This window comes from Neoarius graeffei, chromosome 7 (assembly GCF_027579695.1).
Source record: "Neoarius graeffei isolate fNeoGra1 chromosome 7, fNeoGra1.pri, whole genome shotgun sequence".
In the NCBI taxonomy this organism is placed as follows: Eukaryota; Metazoa; Chordata; class Actinopteri; order Siluriformes; family Ariidae; genus Neoarius; species Neoarius graeffei.
In genome coordinates, this window is record NC_083575.1 from 56350682 (window position 1) to 56371748 (window position 21067).

At 39.0% G+C, this 21067-nt stretch overlaps 1 protein-coding gene across 1 annotated transcript in view; it reads left to right on the top strand.

Moving 5' to 3' along the window:
* Positions 1-21067, top strand: part of LOC132889483 (regulating synaptic membrane exocytosis protein 1-like) — a 134793-nt gene that overhangs the window by 51626 nt on the left and 62100 nt on the right. Inside the window, exon 4 of the mRNA XM_060926034.1 lies at positions 750-761. Coding sequence (XP_060782017.1) covers positions 750-761 — 12 coding nt within the window. The remainder of the gene's footprint in view (positions 1-749; positions 762-21067) is intronic.

The following is a 21067-nucleotide window of genomic DNA, read 5'->3' on the forward strand; positions in this document are numbered from 1 at the left end:
TTCCTCTTTTCCTTCTCCCTGGCAACTCCATCTCCAGCATTCTTTTCCCAATATACCCTGGACCTCTCCTCTGTACATGTCCAACCCATCTCAGTCTCACCTCTTTCACTTTGTCTCCAAGCCATCCTGCATATGCTAGCCCTCTAATATTCTCGTTTCTAATCCTGTCCAACTTTGTCACTCCCAATGGAAATCTCAGCATCTTCAACTCCGCTACCTCCAGTTCCGCTTCCTGTCTTTTTGTCAGTGCCACTGTCTCCAAACCATACAACATCGCTGGTCTTACTACTGTCTTTCAGGATATGAAATGATATTTACAAAGCAGAACCAAATATTCCCATCTTTGTTGACCCATGAACTGTCTCTTATTACCATTGGGAATTGGTTCTTGTAAAACATATTGTGAAATTCCGAGTCACAAATTTGCACGTCCTTGCAATGTGCTGTCAGTAGAAGCATGCCTTCAAATGTATTTCTCTGATCAGCTCTCAAATTCAGTGACTTTGTAGCAATGGAAAGATGATTGATAGTTGTCAAAATCTCTTTAATTTTAATTCAATTATTTATCTACTTCAGTGGTTTACTCTTAACTAAATAGAGCCAGATACATTTTTGAATAAATCAAGATTGTTTTCTACTCTATTCCATGTACAATATGTTCATTTACAATGCTAATGTTCTTAACTCTGATTTCCCTTCTTACTCCCCTCCCCATCTCATTTCCTGCATCTGTAATGGTGGAGAAGAAGGAAGATAAGGTAGTTAGTCACTTCTTACCTTTATAATCTCTGTATGCGACTTGTACACTCATTACCAACACTGTTCCACTGTCATTATGATAGTGTCCATTGTCATATTGCCTTTTAATTGTTGCATTGTTACCGTAAAATCGACCCTTGGTGTTTTTACAGTTTATGCTTTTGCTAGCCAAACGTTCTCCTTCCTCATGTCAGACTCAATTGATGTGTCCGAAATCACTCATTACTCACTATATAATGGACTGTATAGTGAGTTTGCCAGTTTGTAGTGCTGTCCGAATGTATAGTGAAATTTATTACACCCTATATAGTGCACTCAAAGTATCCCACAATGCATCACGAAAAGTAGTGTACAACCAGTGGTCACTAACCAAGCAATATAGCCCATCATGCATTGCGGTTGCACTGAAAGAAATCAATTCAAAAGCCTCAAATTTGATTTAATAAAAGGCAGTGGCAAAGAAGAAAGTATCCAGCCTTGATTTAAAAGAACTGAAAGATGCAGCAGACACAAAGTATTTTGTATTTATTAATGTGGGAAATACACTCAGTATAATATGGATTTATGACAAAAATACATGCATGTATTTATTATTTTGAAAACTCACCAGCTGACTGATCTGACCCGTTTTAATTGTGTGACAGTAATGACGTAAATAACGGCGCGGCGGAGTAGTGTCCAAAAGTGTTTTTTTCATTTTATCAATGAAATCACTACAGTATATAGTAATTCCCTATATAGTGAGTAGGGAGTAGTGAACGAGTGAGTGATTTTGGACACAGGGACTGTCTCATCTTGAAAGACAGGATAAAGACACACCAAATAGTCTAATCATTTTCTTCTTCAATTTCCACACAGACTATTATGTGTAGAATTATATTAACAAAAAAAATTAATATGCCACTGATTAAGAAGGTTTCTCTAAATACCACCCTCTCTTCTGTAATGTTTTTTGCACTAGTACATAGCTTGTTTCTAGCTTGCTGAAAAGTATGTGCACCTTGTTGCTTCCTGAAAAATTGCCTAAGTTCATCAGAATTCTGCCATGCACTTCAGCACATCAGATAATACCCTGTAAATACAATTTATCTCTCATTATCCCAATGATTATCAGACAGCTTGCTAATATCTGTTTTCCTCTTCAGGCAAGTGTTTCTGTTTTTGTGCTGCTATATTTTTTTGAAGTCCAGTTTCACGGCCTTGGGTACATCTGCCTCCTTTTGCTATTTCAGTCGTTTGCTTTTCATAGATCTGTTTCACACGTCAGTCAGATGGGTTGGATTTGTGCTGTGTATTTTTTATGGCAGAATATTGATGAAATGGGAAAACACAAGACGATGTTTCATTTCCTCTGAGGGCAACGTTGTGAAATGATTAGTATTGATTTGTTCCCTTTGTGTTTGCATCTGGTCTTGTGGACGTTTCATTGACTGAGACCTGGAAGATTGTCTGTTTCTGCCTCTGCACTTACATAGTACATGGCAGGGGAAATAAATGTGAAAGACAGAGTGTATTTTTATACAGGTTGCTGATATGTGCTGTTTGTGTAATAAGCTCCCCAGACAAAAAAAAAAAAGCGTGCTGCATCCACAAATAGCAGCACCTAATTTTACAATGTCAGTAGGTTGCACACCTGGACAAATGTAATTTAAAACTTAAAAGCATTAAACTGGAGGGTCAGTTGTTGACCACACTCTGAGATTTGCCTTTTCATGTTTCATGTCCAAGCAGAATACAACACTGACACTTTCACGTTGCAGGATGACAGCAGCAGGGTGCACAGGGCCAAATTTTTATGTGACTTGTTTGACAAGCATAATGCAACACTAGAACACTTTGACTGGTCTCACTGGACCTCAGTCGCATAGAAAACTCGTGAGATTATTTGGAACAGCAAGCTGAACACTAAAATAGGTACCCATGAACTCTAGTCAGTGGAGAGTAGACAATACAAAATTATCAATATACTAATGTAATCCTTAGCTGCCAGGATGTTGATATTAAGGCAAGACATTACAGGCAAAAATTGCTATTTTGGTCACGTCAATCATTTTTCAGGTTTTTTTTTTTGATAACTATAACACGTTCTTTTAAACCATAGCAATACATTTCCAAAACTCAACATAAAATTGTTTCATTCACTGTTCTTGTCCACTCATGACCATCGCATTATCTGAAACTTTGCAACTTTGATGAAGGTTTAAGATCTGCCCAATTGGCAGAATTTTATCACCCATCATACAGTGCCTCGCAAAAGTATTCATCCCCCTTGGTGTTTGTCCTGTTTTGTTGCATTACAAGCTGGAATTAAAATGGATTTTTTTTGGGGGGGTTAGCACTATTTGATTTACACAACATGCCTACCACTTTAAAGGTGAAAATTGTTGTTTTATTGTGACAAACAATAATTAAGATAAAAAAAAACAGAAATCTGGAGTGTGCATAAGTATTCACCCCCTTTCGTATGAAACTCCTAAATAAGAGCTGGACCAACCAATTCACTTTATAAGTCACATAATTAGTTGATTAAGATCCACCTGTGTGCAATCAAAGTGTCACATGATGTCTGTATCAAGCAACCTGTTCTGGAAGGACCCTGACTCTGCAACACTACTAAGCAAGCAATATGAAAACCAAGGAGCACTCCAAACAGGTCAGAGACAAAGTTGTGGAGAAGTATAGATCAGGGTTGCGTTATAAAAAATATCCCAAACTTTGAATATCCCAGGGAGCACCATTAAATCCATTATAGCAAAATGGAAAGAATATGGCACCACTACAAACCTGATAAGAGAAGGCCACCCACCAAAATTCACAGACTGGGCAAGGAGGGTATTAATCAGAGATGCAACAAAGACAACAACAATAATGCTGAGGGAACTGCAGAGATCCACAGAGGAGATGGGAGTATCTGTCCATAGGACCACTTTAAGCCATACATGCCACAGAGTGGGGCTTTATGGAAGAGTGGCCAGAAAAGTCATTGCTTAAAAAAATCATGTTTGGAGTTTGCCCAACAACATGTGGCAGACTCCCCAAACACATGGAAGAAGCTTCTCTGGTCAAATGAGACAAAAATTGAACATTTTGGCCATCATGGGAAATGCCATGTGTGGCACAATCCCAACACCCTGAGAACACCATCCCTACAATGAAGCATGGTGGTGGCAGCATCATGCTGTAGGGATGTTTTTCATTTGCAGGGACAGGAAAGCTGGTCAGGACTGAAGGAAAGATGGCTGGCACTAAATACAGGGCAATTCTGGAAGAAAACCTGTTTGAGTCAGCCAGAGGTTTGAGACTGGGACGAAGGTTCACGGTCTAGCAGGACAATGACCCTAAACATACTGCTAAAGTGACATTGGAGTGGTTTAAAGGGAAACATTTAAATGTCTTGGAATGGCCTAGTCAAAGCCCAGACCTCAATCCAATTGAGAATCTGTGGCATAATTTGAAGATTGCTGTACACCAACCCAACCCATCTAACTTGAAGGAGTTGGAGCAGTTTAGCCTTGAGGAATGGGCAAAAATCCCAGTGGCTAGATGTGCGAAGCTAATAGAGACATACCCCAAGAGACTTACTGTACAGCTGTAATTGTAGCAAAAGGTGGCTCTACAAAGTATTGACTTGGGGGGACTTATGCACACTCCAGATTCCTGTTTTTTCATCTTAATTATTGTTTGTGTCACAATAAAAAAACAACAATGTGCATCTTTAAAGTTGTAGGCATGTTGTGTAAATTAAATGGTGCTAACCCCCCCAAAATCCATTTTAATTCCAGCTTGTAATGCAACAAAACAGGACAAACACCAAGGGGGATGAATACTTTTGCAAGGCACTGTTTAATCCCTGAAAAGCTTGTCTCTTGATATACACTCACCGTCCACTTTATTATGTTATTTTTATTTATTTATTAATACCTGTACAACTGCACATTCATTCAACTGCACAGTCACCCAAACCGAACAGTTGAATACTGGAATGGGCCAATTATCCTCTGGTGTGGGGCCAGCCTGAGGAACAGTGATGGAATATTACGCAGAGAGTGAGCTGACCGGGAACTGTCATGTTTAGCACGGCATCTCCAAGGCAGTGGAAGGTCAGAGAATGTATAAAAATAACTACATTTCTAATTATCATGGGTTTCACTCTCCCCTCCATCTGTGATTTCTGTGAGATCCCAAAATCCCCAGAATCGTCACTCTGAAATCGTACAGTGTAATTGCCAAGTGTGTGGTCTTGCATCTTGATTGAATCGTTGGTTTGTGGGTTCTTAGGATTAAAATAAATCGGTTTAAAAATCGGTTAAATCTGTTATCTCTGTGGTCTTCCACATTTTAAAAATTGGATAAGAGTTGAAAATCCTTGTGTGTACCAGGCCTTATAAACCTTATAAACCACACAAGCAGGAACTAGAATGGAAAGACATGCAATTTCATTATGTATTTAAAACTAGGTTTTTTTTGTCTATAAAAACCAAAAGTCTCTGTTTTTAGATTTTCTGCATTCATTACATTCCATGTCTATTTATGTCCCCAAGTAGTAGTAATAATAATAATAATAATAATAATAATAATCTTTATTAGGCACAGGGTTTCAGAAGCTGGCAATTATATAAATCAAATCAAGTTTATTTGTACAGCGCTTTTAACAATAAACATTGTCGCAAAGCAGCTTTACAGAATTTGAACGACTTAAAACATGAGCTAATTTTATCCCTAATCCCTATATACATGAAAGCTGTGCATAACATAAATATAAATGAATGGCAAATATATAACGAGACCGTCAATGACAGCATAGCTCACTCCAGCCCCGTCTAGTCCAGAAGGAACGATTTAAATTGGGCCACCTTGCATAATACGAGTAAATGTTGCAAGCTCTAAACACTATATACAATCTATATATAGAAGTTATATACTTCCTAGGAATACTGACCTATTTGCCAGAAAGAATCCAAAACGGCGAGGAATTGACTGAGGGAGAAGTGATTTTTGTTGAACTGCTCATTAAGGATTAATTAGTCCATAACTTCATTAATAATTGTAATTAAGCAAATCTGGGTAGAAGTTATATGCACCCTAGGTACCCTGGCCTTCATGCCAGAAAGAATCAAAATCTGTGAAGAATTGAGGGAGAAGAAGCAATTTGTGTGGAAACTGCTCGTTAGGGCTCATATCTTCATTATTAATTGCAGTTATGCAAATTTAGGTAGAAGTTATATGCACCCCAGGCAGACCTAACTTCCTGCCAAAAAGAATAAAAATCAGTGAAGAATTGAGAGAGAAGAAGCGATTTTTTTTTTTTAATTGTGGACGATGCCAGACAACACATGATGGCATAAGCTCATTGCCTGTTGGTCAGATGCACTAATAACAAATAGAATAAATACAAATATAATAACATACTTGCCAACCCTCCCGATTTCGGCGGGAGTCTCCTGATTTTAGCCTCCGTCTCCCGCCTCCCTATCGTATTTGTTAAAAACTGGATAATCTCCTGGTTTTGGGAAATCCCTACTGCCAAATTAAAAATACTCCCGATTATGTCCAATCAGAATTGTATGAGGAACACTGCTGATGTCAACTGATTTTTAACCAATCAACGAACAGAACGACAGTCACTTCTGTAATGTAGGATTCACCCAGGCTGTCCGACATTTTTTACAAGCAGCCATTCATCATGGCCACTAAACCCAATACCAAACAGCAAAAATATGAATGCAAATACCAGGTTGCATGGGAGAATGAATTTCCATGGATAAACAATGTTTGACCAGCCAGTTACACATTTTAAGGTAAAGATACCTTAAATCAGAATATAGTGGACATTTGAGTGTGAAATTAAACTAGTCTTCCATTCCATTTCAGAAACAAACTGTACAACTTCTAAAGTGTTTAGTGAAATTTTGCATGACAGAGAATTTGTTTGATGAGTGTATTTGAATAGTGTGGTAGTGTCTTAGTGCTATTTTCAATTTATGTCTGAAAGTTTTAAGTGAAAGTTTACAAGTGAATTATCTGGAAAGTGATTGATTTTGATAGGTTTTAAGTGAAAGATTACTAGTGAGTGTATTTTGGTAGTACTAAAATTTTGCATTCGAGTGAATTTCTTTGTGGAGTATATTTTGATAGTATGGTAGTATTTATAGGGCCATTTTTAAATTTTGTTTGAAAACTTTCAGCCAAAGTTTGCAAATGAGCAAATTCCTTTGATGCATTCTGATAGGATTTGGATAGGATTTCTCGTGCTTTTTAAAAATTCTGTTGGAAAGTGTTTAGTGAGAGAGATGCATTTTAGTAGTACTAAGACAGTGCAGTATTTATTTAATTGAGTTGTTACTATTTTGGTTAAATCTTAATAAAATTTTATTTAATTTATATATGATATTATAGTTCTCTGTATTTTTACATGAGCTTACAGAAGGAAAACCCATTTGATGCTGTCCAATAATACTTTCATTCACTGTGACTATTTTAAGAAATTATAAACATTCTTCTAAAGCATCACTTGTGTTGTTTTCTGTGGGTCTCTGTATGTATACAATATTCAGGCATGAGATTTTCCAGCTAAAAATCTGATTTAAGACTTCCCTTTCATTGTTATTATATTAAAATTCAAGACAAGAGTATTATTTCAGATTTTTCACTCTGAGCTCTCTCATGCCTGATACATGAATCCCATAACCTATAGTAATTGATAGAACAATATCAACAATTCAAAAACTCTTTAACTGTATAAATTTCAAATAGTTTGCAATGAATCGGGATCCACTGTTTTTATCGTTTCAACCGCGCATCATACCCTCGTCCAATTGAAAATGTCGTTCACGCACTTTTCTCCCGCATGAGAATTTTGAAAAGTTGGCAAGTATGTAATAATGTGGATAAAATATTAAAATTTTTAGTTATTTGTACTGACAATGGAAACTTAACAGTATGAAAATTATAATAACTTAGAGGTTTCAGGACATTGGACAATTTAGAGTTAATCTAGAACATTTTTCGTTATATACGTACATAACCAATAGTTTGAGCAAAATGATTTAACACACTTGGAGTTTATAACTATAGAATCCAGACTGTTGAATAATTTAGCAGCAGGATATCTGAAGGATCTATAACCAGACTTGGATGATATTTCGACCATGTGAATGTTAGATTTGTTTCTAGTGTTGTAGTTATGTAATTCAGAATTGCGGGTAAGCATGTTCCTGAGATATGATGGGCAAAGTCCTTTCAAGCATTTGAATACAGATAGGCATTTATGGAAAGTCCAACGATCAGTTAAAGGGCTCCAACCGAACACTCTGAACAAGTTTCAGATCGTTCTTCTCTGGTCTTCTTTTGTAGAATAATGCGGTCACCTCTCTTCTGCAACCTTAGTAATCTGTCGAGGCTTGTCTTGTCAGCATTAGACCAGAGCACATCATAGTATTCGTAAAGAGGCTGAACCAAACAGCCGTGAAGATATTTGCACACGTCCACAGTAAAAGTAGAAGCATATTACAGAAGAAGGTCCCATGTTGTTGATGATTGCTAGATTTATTTTAGACTTAAAACTGAAAAAAAACCCTCCATGAATACATGAAAATGTTTTTATAAACTTTTATGGTGTTTTCTGAACAGTACAATTAAACAATAAAGAAATTATATTGATATTTAACAGAGCATACTGTTCTGTAAAAATATTTCAGCTGAGAGCATCTTCACAGTCACATACATATTTAATTCGAAGATCATCCAAAGACTATATTTTGGGTTTTATTAAGTATGCAAATGTATACATATTTAATTAGACAAAGCCTCATGTGCACAAAGAAATGGACATTAACAAAAAAAAAGTTTACAGGACAAAAAACCCTTGCAAGAATATCACCTATATCAACTGGCAAAGATTAATTTTGCTTTCTATTGTATTAGGCAAAGAAATGACACATATATTTTGTCCAGGGATCTTATTTATGTAGAAGAGCAACCTGTGACACAGTGCAGACTAGTGGTGAGACTGAGCACTGCAGGTAAGGGGCCTTGGGCAGGTGAAATCATTGTTTTTATTGTTAGCACAGATCCTCAGGGAGATACAAGAGCATAATGAAATGCATACGCTCATGTGTAGCTGATTGAAGAACTGTATAAAGCATGTGCGTACCGTATTCATGGGGTCTATTGATCTGCTTAATTCAGAGCAAATCCAATGTTTGGAAAAGGAGCCAGGCTAAACTTATCATGATATTGATCCACAGCTAGCTTGTCGAGTACAAGATGCATGTCTTGGTGAGAAAATGGTGCGAGACAGAGTTTTGTAACATCAGCAGAGACCTGCAATAAATTATTTATACTATTGATCTGGTATTTAACAATGGAAATACTCAGTATATGAGGGGTGAGTGAGTGTTTGTGAAGGCGGTCAGGGGGCGAGTGTCTCCAGGCACTGATATACTGGCTCATTAGGGCAAATGGACAGTAATCTTTTTTTGTGGCAGTCTTTCATCCTTATCCGGGATTTATAACATGCTGAGTTATGGAGCTAGCTCTGCCCGCTGCTGCCCCCATATGTCAAGCTGTCAGAGGTGGCGAGTGCACCCTCCATCCAGCCTCTTCTTCCATTCCACAGTTCTCCTGTCACTCCATTTATCTCACCTGTTTGGCTGCAGTTGACAATGCCAATAGCAGAGCCCAACTCCGCCTGGCTCCATCTCAACAAGCAATGGAAATGAAATGATATTAAAGAATTGCAGAAGCTGATTGATATATGATAAACTTACAGGCATTGCTCCATCACTCACAGCAGCCAGAGATGTCAAAAACGGCAAGGCAGAGTACAGTGTAGAATATAACTGCTCTTGTTGGGGAGATTAGTTTGATATACTATCAGTAATTTTCTTTCCCTTGATAGTCCCTTCTTTTTTTTTTGTCCATGACAAAAATAGAAAATGGTGGCACAGTGATTAGCACTGTCACCTCACAGCAAGAAGGTTCTGAGTTTGAGCCCTGCAGCCATCTGGGGCCTTCTTGTGTGGAGTTTGCATGTTCTCTTCGTGCCTGGGTTTACTCCAGGTGCTCCGGTTTCCTCCCACAGTCCAAAGACATGCAGATTAGTGTAATTGGCTGCTCTAAATTACCCATAGGTGTGTATGAGAGTGTGAGTGGTTGTCTGTCTCTCTGTATTAGCCCTGCGATGGATTGGCAATCTCCCGATGTCAGCTGGAATTGGCTGCGGCTTCCCCATGACCCGCAATGGATAAGGCTCTCCACAGGTGTTTTTAAAGCCATGTAACTATTTTAAACATTACACAAGCTTACACAAAAACTGCTGTTCAGGGCCCTTCCTATTTACAGTATCTGTTTCTCTGTTCTGAATGCAGAAGTGCAGTATTGGAGGCTGCTTGTTCTGGCAGCTAAAGTACACAGTGACAATCCCTGATTCTGTATAATACAGAATGATTTAGAGTCCTTAACCCTTGAGAAGCCCATGTGACTGTCTTGAAAGAGCATGGCCAGTACAAGCAGTACAAACAGTACTAAAACTGTAGAAAATGTTTGCGCTGTCTAGACCTGTATGGCAGTGGAATCACCTTATGTAGTTATTTTTCATTTGACTGGCTGGGAAAGCTGCCATATGTTGTCATATTCCTTATGTACCTGGTTATTGAGTTGCCATTGTTCCTTATCTTGTTCTGTTCTTATGCTATTTGAGACAGGAAGGGGAAATGCTGAGCTGTGAGAGGTCTGAGACATGAGTCTTGTGTTAATATCCTGTGTGTGTGTGTGTTGCATGTACAAGATGTTCTGAAAAATTTCACTCTCATCAGCATATACATCATGCCAGGTGTGCGTGTACGTACATATATATATATATATATATATCTCATCTCATCTCATTATCTCTAGCCGCTTTATCCTTCTACAGGGTCGCAGGCAAGCTGGAGCCTATCCCAGCTGACTACGGGCGAAAGGCGGGGTACACCCTGGACAAGTCGCCAGGTCATCACAGGGCTGACACATAGACACAGACAACCATTCACACTCACATTCACACCTACGGTCAATTTAGAGTCACCAGTTAACCTGCATGTCTTTGGACTGTGGGGGAAACCGGAGCACCCGGAGGAAACCCACGCGGACACGGGGAGAACATGCAAACTCCACACAGAAAGGCCCTCGCCGGACCCGGGGTTCGAACCCAGGACCTTCTTGCTGTGAGGCGACAGCGCTAACCACTACACCACCGTGCCGCCATATATATATATATACACACACACACACATATACACACACACACACACATATATACATATATACTATATATACACACACACATACATACATATATAAAACAGTACTAATGCATCTCAATCAATTAGAATATCATGAAAAAGTTCAATCTTTTCCACCAGTTATTTAAGAAAATGAAAATTTAATATATTCTAGACTTATTACATGGAAACTAAAATGTTTCAAGCCTTTTTCTATTTTAATTTTGATAATTATAGCCTGCAGCGCAAAAGAAATCTCAAAATATGAGAATATTTCATTTCGAATTTGAGTGAAACAGTATAAATACTGTATATCTCTCGGCCTAGTTCAGTACACGCAACCACAATCATGGGGAAGACTGCTGACTTGACAGTTGTCCAGAAGACAATCATCGACACCCTCCACAAGGAGGGTAAGCCACAGAAGGTCATTGCTGAAAAGGCTGGCTGGAAAAGGTGCACAAGCAATAGAGATGAGCGCAGCCTTGAGAGAATTGTCACAAAAAGTCAATTGAAGAACTTGGGAGAGCTTCACAAGGAGTGAACTGAGGCTGGTGTCGGTGTATCAAGAGCCACCACGCACAGATGTTTTCGGGAAATGGGCTACAACTGCTGCATTCCTAATATCAAGCCACTCCTGAACCAGAGACAACAACATCACCAACAACAATCTCTTTATTACCCTTATTAGCACTATTTACATTTTTGAATAGATATTTTTCATAAGTTTTAATAAAATAGACTGAGGGCACTGGCAACTTGAAATAACCCTGGATGGCTAAAAATGCCAGGTTGTCAGAAAAAGAGACAACGTCAGAAGTGTCTTACCTGGGCTAATGAGAGAAAGAACTGGCCTGAGTTTCCCAAAAGCATGGCAGCACAAAGATCATTGTAAAATGATAGCGTGAGCAGCACAATGAGCACTCTGTCTCCTAGTTAAGCCGCTCTTAGGCTACATCCACACGACAACGGCAACAAGATTTTTTTTTTTTTTAAATATCGCGTCCACATGGGCAACAGATCAGTAAAATATCGGGTACATATGGCAACGCAACGCTTGCTGAAAACGATGCAATACACATGCCACACCTCTACGTGCGCTGTAAGACGGTCCCATTGGAGACACCAGAACAATAGAAGAAGTAGACGCATGCGCATAAACCCCTTCTTCTGTAGCATTAGCCACATAAAGTTTTGATTATTAATCAGTAGCGTAAAACGAAAGACGCGGAAAGAGGAATGAATGGGGGTAGATGGAAGCCGGTACGCCAACATTCTGATATCCTCCAGAATTCTTTAATGGTCCAGAATAAATTGAATGCTACATGTTGATGGATTACTTTGTTCTTCTACGCCCTTTTTGAGGAATGTATTGTCGGACTTAAACCAACATCTGAAGAGGTGAGATCGCTCCTTTTTTTTCCCTATTTTTGCTGGCGGGATTGTTTTTGTTTTTGGAAAGCAGTGAAAATATTTTGTAAGCGCGTTTCATGAACCAAGTTATAGGATTTGTTGACAACTCGCATCGAGTTCGTTACACTTCTACCCGGCGTGAAGCACTGACAGTCATGTGGTTGTGACGTCATCGTAAGCAAATCCGTTCTACTCATCCAGACGACTTCGCAACGGCGCCGTTGACAGATTTTTCCACTCTGGAAACCGTTCTCAAAAGATTTCATTTTGGGGCACCCAAAACGCCGGTGCCATGTGGACGCCAGGCCGAAACGATAAACAATTTTATCAGATTCACCTGAATCCGTTACCGTGTGGACAGGGCCTTAGTGTTAAGAGGCTTTTGGGAAACCCACCCCTGGACTGTTGCTCAGTGGACCAAAGTCTTCTTTTCAGATGAAAATAAATTTTGCATTTCATTTGGAAATCAAGGTCCATTGTGTTTTTTACCAAGTCCAACATCAATGCAGACATCTATCAGGAGCCATCTACCAGGAGATAAATGGCATTTAGCAGACACTCATCCAGAGCAATGTACCCAAAGCAGCCTGGGGAGCAGTTGGGGATTAGGCGTCGTGCTCAAGAGCACTTCAGCCATTCCTGCTGGAATCGAATTGGCGACCTTTTGGTCCCAAAGCTGCTTCTCTAACCATTAGGCCATAGCTTCCCCAATTTAGAGCACTTCATGCTTCCATCTGCTGACAAGCTTTATGAAGCTGCCAATTTCTTTTTCCAGCAGGACTTAGCACCTGCCCACAGTGCCAAAACTACTACCAAATGGTTTGCTGACCATGATATTACTGTGCTTGATTGGCCAGCCAACTTGCCTGACCTGAACCCCAGAGAGAATCTATAGAGTATTGTCAAGAGGAAGATGAGAAACACCCGACCCAAAAATACAGACGGGCTGAAGGCTGCTATCAGAGCAACCTGGGCTTCAGTAACACCTCAGCAGTGCCACAGGCTGATCGCCTCCATGCCACGCCGCATTGATACAGTAATTCATGGTAAAGGAGTCCCAACCAAATACTGAGTGTATAAATGAACATACTTTTCAGAAGTTGGACATTTCTATATTGTAGATTCTTTTTTTATTGATCTTAGGAAATATTCTAATAATTTGAGATACTAGATTTGTGATTTTCATGAGCTATAAGCCATAATCCTCAAAATTAAAACAAAAAAAGGCTTGAAATATTTCCCTTGATGTGTAATGAATATAGAATATATGAAAGTTTACCTTTTTGAATTAAATTACAAAAATGAACTGTTTCAGGATGTTCTAATTGTTTGAGATGCACTAGTATATATTGGTACTTTAGAGATGTGTCTTTAGACTGCAGCTGATCATCTTTTGATTTCTGTGGATTGTACCTGTTAAAGCCAAAGATCCTTCCCACGCCAAGTGGCGCATAGGGCGGCGCCGATCTCCATTTCCATAGCCCTCGGGCTCTCACCTATTACATAGCTAGGGTTACAGTGGGGGGCTAGTCCTCTGGTAACCGTGAGAGTTTGACTCCCCACTCACATCTGCATTACAGTGTGCCTTGCCAGATGGCAGTAGGTACCATTTTTATGATGGTCTTTGGTATGACCCGACCGTGAGTCGAACTCGCAATCTCCCGATTGAGAAGCAGACACGCTAACCACTAGGCCACTTGCCGGGACAATAGGCTTTTGTGTTAAAGGCAGCTTCTAAATTGTAATTTAAAAGTTCTCACTTTTGGGTAGGTGAAAATTCTTTCACCTTTCAACTCCTCCACTACTAGCCTTCTATTTGCACACTAGAGTAAATTGCTAAAGTGGAGACTTGAATTGTTGTATTCTCTTTTATCCTCTGTCTCTATATCTGCTTTAACACTAACTGTCTGTAATCATCTAGCTTCTTTGCGTCACAGCAGACAGAACCAGATGCGTTATTCTCAGTGCGGATATAAAAATAGACTTATCCCCATAGGAGGTGGCTTGGAAATGGATGTGTAAATACATCTTTTTTGAGGGAAAGAAAGTGGTTCAAAGTGATCCAGGATATGTCTATAACATTATATTACAGATACATACTGTACATACACAATAATTAGATTTTATTGGTAGATGATCTGATGCTGTTACTGGATCATACAGAATTTGTGATTTAGATCAGGTTTTAAAATGTTTAGATGATCCTTAATTCTGTATAAATGGCATTGTATTGGTTCAGAATTATACTTATTTATTTATTTAGAAAAAGTGGGCGGCACGGTAGTGTAGTCGAAGGCGAGGGTCTTTCTGTGTAGAGTTTGCATGTTCTCCCCGTGTCTGCGTGGGTTTCCTCCGGGTGCTCTGGTTTCCCCCACAGTCCAAAGACATGCAGGTTAGGCTAATTGGTGGCTCTAGATTGACCCTAGGTATGAATGTGAGTGTGAATGGTTGTCTGTGTCTATGTGTCAGCCCTGTGATGATCTGGCGACTTGTCCAGGGTGTACCCCACCTCTCACCCATAGTCAGCTGGGATAGGCTCCAGCTTGCCTGTGACCCTGCACAGGATAAGTGGTTACGGATGATGAATGGATGGATGGATATTTAGAAAAATTGAAGGAAGATAGAATGACAGATGAAATATGCAGTACATACACTGTCAGAAACACAGGTACAGTAGGAGTCCATTTTTGTCCCCAAAGGTACAATCTACACTAATGTACCCCTGGAGCTCATTATTGGACTTCAAGGTAACTATGTGTACCTTTTTAGGGTCAAAAAGGTACATATATGTTCCAAATCAGTATATAAATGGTACAAATAAGTACCTTAGAGGGGTACTGCCCCAGTGACAAGCCATTGTACCCGTAAAAGTACTTTATTTTCTGAGAGTCCATGGTATGCATTTGGCAAAAACTTCATCCCTAAACTCATTCATTCATTCTCTGTACTGCTGATCCATTGTGGGTCAAGGGGGGAGCTGGAGCCAATCCCAGCTGCCACTGGACGAGAAGAGCAGTACACCCTGAATAGGTCACTAATCTATTGCAGGGCTAACACAGAGAGATGGGCAGCCATTCACTCAGGGGCAATTAAGAGGCTGTTAACCGAAGCTGCATGTCTTTGGACTGTGGGGAAAAAAAACGGAGCACCCAAAAGAAACCCATGCAGGCACAGGGAGCACATGCACAAAGGCATCCACACAGAAAGACCCCCAGTCAATCAGCAGGTTCAAACCTAGAACCTTCTTGCTGTGAGGCAACAGTGCTAAACACTGCACCACTGTGCCACCCTCCATAAACTCAATTAGATTTATTAGTCCATCTCTGCATTTTCATAGGAAGCTTTTAAGATGATTACTCTGATAATTTCCCCTTCACTACAACTCCACTATCATTCAGTACATATTCTACAGGGCTTGATCTGACACTCCTTATTTTTCCTGCTCCCTCGCTTGCTCTTTCCTTCTTGATCATGAATGAGTTGTCCCCACCCTCTCTAGCTGTCACGAAGTCACTATTGTGACTCATCAGCATTTCTACATTTGCTGCAGTTTGTTGCTTTGATTCTGAAATTTTGGCTAATTTATGGTATATTCTCACCATAAACTGCATTAAAGCCTCAGTGAATTATGGCTGCATTCTGATTTCTACTTCTTTATGCGTTCAAATAAATGTTGCTTTGCACAAGCACTAGGTGAATATTTTAGAGTAAGCATGAGCTTCATCTAATCTGGTGCATAGAAAGTGTACAGCAAATTCACTCATCAACCTCAGAGCCTTTCCACGAGGCAGCATACTTCATACATGTAATACCTTGCACGCAAAGCGATGCCTTTATATACATTCTTATTGGAAATGGATGAAGATTAATCAGAATTTCCCCTCAATTACTACCACGTCACACATATACACACACAAACTCACGCAGTAGACTGTGTCCTAGATTTTGCACCTAGAAATGGCTAATGGTGCTGTCTTTTCTCCCCTGAGATGGTTTGAAAGTGTATAACAAATTGCCTTTCGAGGTTAGTTAAAGACCTTTGAAGTAATATCCACAGCAGTGTACCAGATTAGAGTGAGAGATTTTTGGGGCCTCGTGTCAAACCTGGATTAGTTACCTGAATGATCAAATGTCATGTCATGTGTTGAATTTTAAATTGTGATGTAATATAGTACTGTATGTTCATGTGAATAAATAGATGTTTTGGGATGTTATACAGTATGCTTTACATCCGCAATCATACACTGCCCTATAGTGGTGTGCAGTATACTGGTGGTAGGACTGGTCTAATCCGTGCAGGAAGGGTCTGGGTCCATATCTGACAGCTGGAGATTCTGCTGCTGATTTGCTTTAGATTAGTTTGGAGCCACTCCAAGCCTGTTCAATCAGGGCATAATGCTTTTCCGCAGTCCATGGCCATGACCTGTCTCTTCTGTCCTGATCTTCCTGTTCACTAGCACACCATGTCAGTATCATCTCTATATCCCTTCACCGACGGGACACCAAGCATCGGAGTTAGACGACATTATTTCACTCTTTCCTATAGATTTTGTTTTTGGTTTTCTGTTAACATTACGTCAAAGAAACGCGAAATATGCTTGATTAAAGCAAGGTTTTAATAGGGTAAAAGATGATCTTGTAAATGTGAAATGAGTTTCTGTGTTCTGACAGTGAGAAAGAAGAAAGTAGGACAGGAGATATGGTAGCAGGTGGCATATGTGAACACTGTTATCCCGCTATAACCACAGAGTGTGTTTGGTTGGCACAGGCATCAGCACCAGAAGGCTGCATGTGTTTGTGTCTGTGTAGGTGTGTGCATGTAAGAACCGTTGTTGGGCATTGTGTTTGTGGGGGACAGAGGATGTCTTTACCCACCGTAGCTTTGTAGTGAGCTGGGGAATTGTTTGCAGCTCCTGATGGTGCTGGCTGCATGGCTGCCTGGATAAATATAGCCATGTTTATGCCCCCTCCCCATCTCCCTAACACTTTAATCAAAAGCAATCTGGAGGAGGAGAGGAGTGGAAAAAAGAAGGAAAATAGGGGATGTGCCAAGGTCTTTTTGTGTCGCCTCCTCCTGAAGGAATCAGCAGGGACTGAGTGTGGATATGGGGAGGGAGACGGAGAGAACTACTAATGCCTAGGAAAACAAGACCTGGCCTGCCATCACTCTCATCAGGTCTCCCCACAGAGAATATGGACAATGTCCATGCTTTATGGGCGTATAAATCCATCCTACAGCTCGGCAACTCGGTCCCTATTTCAGAATTGTGTCTGTAAAAATAATACCTTGTATTTGGTATTTTATTGATATTATTGCTGTAAATACATTTATTACCGACACAGTTTTAGCTAATTTGGCACCTCCCCTTTCAGGTGGTGGTAACACATTCATAAGGATTTTAAATCTTTTATAATAACGTGATAGAGGATTTATAAAAGGCGAATGAAAAACTCACCATATGTCACAAGACATGATATTGTCTTTACATAAAAGAAAGCAGAATCCTCAATCATCATTATGAGGACCTGTTAAAGATTGTTCCTTTTTTTTTTTTTTTACATTTTCATCATACAAGAAAAAAAAAATTGTATTACTAAAGGTGCATTCATAAAGCTTTGAGACATCTTAGTTGCTTCAGAATAGTGTGATAAATGCAGGATTGATTACTACTTTGGTTTGAGTCTGTGAAAAAGATCCATTTGGTGCATGTTTCAATACAGGTTCAATTACATCAGAAGGTAATATCTGAACCAAATACATTTTTTTCTTATTATATAGGTAAGCTCAATTTATATGGAATCAATTTTGTGCCAAAATGTTCATACAATACTTTTGAAATATCAAACAAAAACGACAAATCAAAATACAAAAAAAAGGTCAATTTTTTTTAGTCTGGCAAACAAATTATTCATGTAATCGTGCAAAATATCGGTCTATTACTCTTCAGAAACCTTTTTATTTTTGTTCCACGTCTTTCTCAGTTTTGTTTGCCGTAATTTATTTTGGTTGCGATTCCAGCTTTCTCGTTTGCGCTCCCTGACTTTCTGCTTGCAGTTCTGGCACAAACTTCACGTGTGGGCGGGCTGTCCAGGAACGCATTCCCATTGGCTAACTTGTGTTTGACTGACAGCTACGCTCAGCCATTCCCTACTCGGATTCTGGCGGACTGTTTGACGAGTGACCGATCCATTGACGGTAAACGAGGATGGAGTGGACTTCAGTGGCGACTATGATATTGAATTTACACTTTGTTGAATTAATTCAATATCATAGTCGCCACTGAAGTCCACTCGATCCTCATTTACCGTCAATGGATCGGTCACTCGTCAAACAGTCCGCCAGAATCCGAGTAGGGAATGGCTGAGCGTAGCTGTCAGTCAAACACAAGTTAGCCAATGGGAATGCGTTCCTGGACAGCCCGCCCACACGTGAAGTTTGTGCCAAAACTGCAAGCAGAAAGTCTTTTTTTTTTTCCTCTTTATTGAAAAACCAAACATTATACAAAACACTGGAAGGGTGGGGTAGAGAAAGAAACATAGTCATTAATTAAGAAAAGAAAGAAAATTATAAGTTGCCATCAAAATAATTGTCCTTTCGGCTTTGCGGTTGTTCAGTCCTTCAAGAGAGTTCATATATGATTTGACCTCATTTTTAAACGCAGCAAATGAAGGTTTCCTTCCCCCCCATTTACATCTATGAATATGATATTTACCCAAAATAATAAAAAGATTCAATATAAAATTATATGGTTTGCAAGCAGAAAGTCAGGGAGCGCAAACGAGAAAGCTGGAATCGCAACCAAAATAAATTACGTCAAGCAAAACTGAGAAAGACGCGGAACAAAAATAAAAGGTTTCTGAAGAGTAATAGACTGATATTTTGCACGATTACATAATAATTTGTTTGCCAGTCTAAAAAAATTGACTTTTTTTGTTTGTTTGTTTGTTTTTTGTATTTTGATTTGTCGTTTTTGTTTGATATTTCAAAAGTATTGTATGAACATTTTGGCACAAAATTGATTCCATAAATTTAAATGGTGCTTTATAAATGTTTTAATGCAAATGCTCCTATATGAAGTAGATCAATAAAAATCCACTTCCCAATAGGCAAGATGATATTTGGATTTTATAGATGCCTCAAAACTTTATGAAAGTACTGTTAATAAAGACAAAATAAACAACTTGCACAATATAGATTCAAATTAGGCAAAACAGCCATACATCTGTTTGCTTGTTTGTTTCCTAAATAGATTAATTAATATTTTTGGACATTATATTTTATTATTTACATTTGGTTTAAATTACTTTAGTCAAAGATTTGAAGAGTGGATTTAGAAGTGTTTATTGTTATAGCTTCAGTGAACTGTGAAAGTTTAGAAATGATTTTATTATATAGAAAACATTTCAATACATAGAAATCTGTATCTAATCTAATCTAATCTAATCTAATCTAATCTAATCTAATCTAATCAGAAAAGGCCAAAGCTTTTTATCACTCTAAATAGGTACTTGTAGCACAAAACTTATTTATGTTATACAGTTAATGTTTTACAGCACCGCCTCTGAATCTTTTATCTTTATGCGAAACACTTTTACCCTCCAAGTGTTCCTGCCTTTAATAAAACACTGTTCTGTTAGGATCAGAGAGTGACCAGTTAATAAATTCAACAAAGATTTAGGTTTCCTGGTTTAATCACTATTCTTTATTTTCATTGAGTCTGTAGCGATAAGTGTGTTAAGTGTGATAAGTGTGTCTCAATACATGTGTTATTACAGTCCAGTGTAGGTACACTTTCAATAAAGGCATACCAACCAGGGACGTCACTAGGTTTGAGAGACAGGGGTAGCTTAGCACCCAGAGGAGAAAAGGTATTGTGCGCGCGCAGCGCGCGCCGAACATTTTTCAGAGCACCTACTAAGGCTGTCAATCAATTCATTATTTCAAGAGCATCACACCTTGGGGACACACTTCCCACCATTTCTATTCTATTTTAAAATTGCTTTCATCATTTAATTGCTTGCTGAAGCAACTTCACCAGCTAAACTACAAAAATGTGAAAAAAAAACAATGGTAGGTGTCATGCATTCCTGCGCAAACTGAAGAGGGCAAGTGCTTCACAAATCATCATGTAAACATTCTACAGAAGACTCAATATAGCCTAGGTAAAGTTAAGCAAATACAAACCACTGACATCAAATTACAATCTCACCGTGTGTGTCTGCAAATGAAAGCATAGAATTCTGACTCTCTGCAAACCCAACTCAATGGAAGCCCGCACCGCGCCTGCTGCAGAATGCCCGCGTAGTTTTTTAAGTCCTACTAGCCTACCACTCGACGTGACGCTTGACACAGAGCCAATGAGGAGGAATCATAACGATATTAATAATATTGCATTAAACAATAAATAAGCAAGCAGAAACTGTTGTTCGGATTAACTTGCGTTCTTGATGGCTCATGTTCAGTGCTTTACTGCCTTTATTTTTTTTCCCAAAAAAAAACAAAGATATAAATAATTTAAAAAAGGGCAAAATATATAGGGTGGCTTTGCCATAAGATAGGGTGGCTGGAGCTACCCTAAAATGGGTCTGGCGACGTCTATGATACCAACATTTCTGTCATTTTCTGTAAATTTATA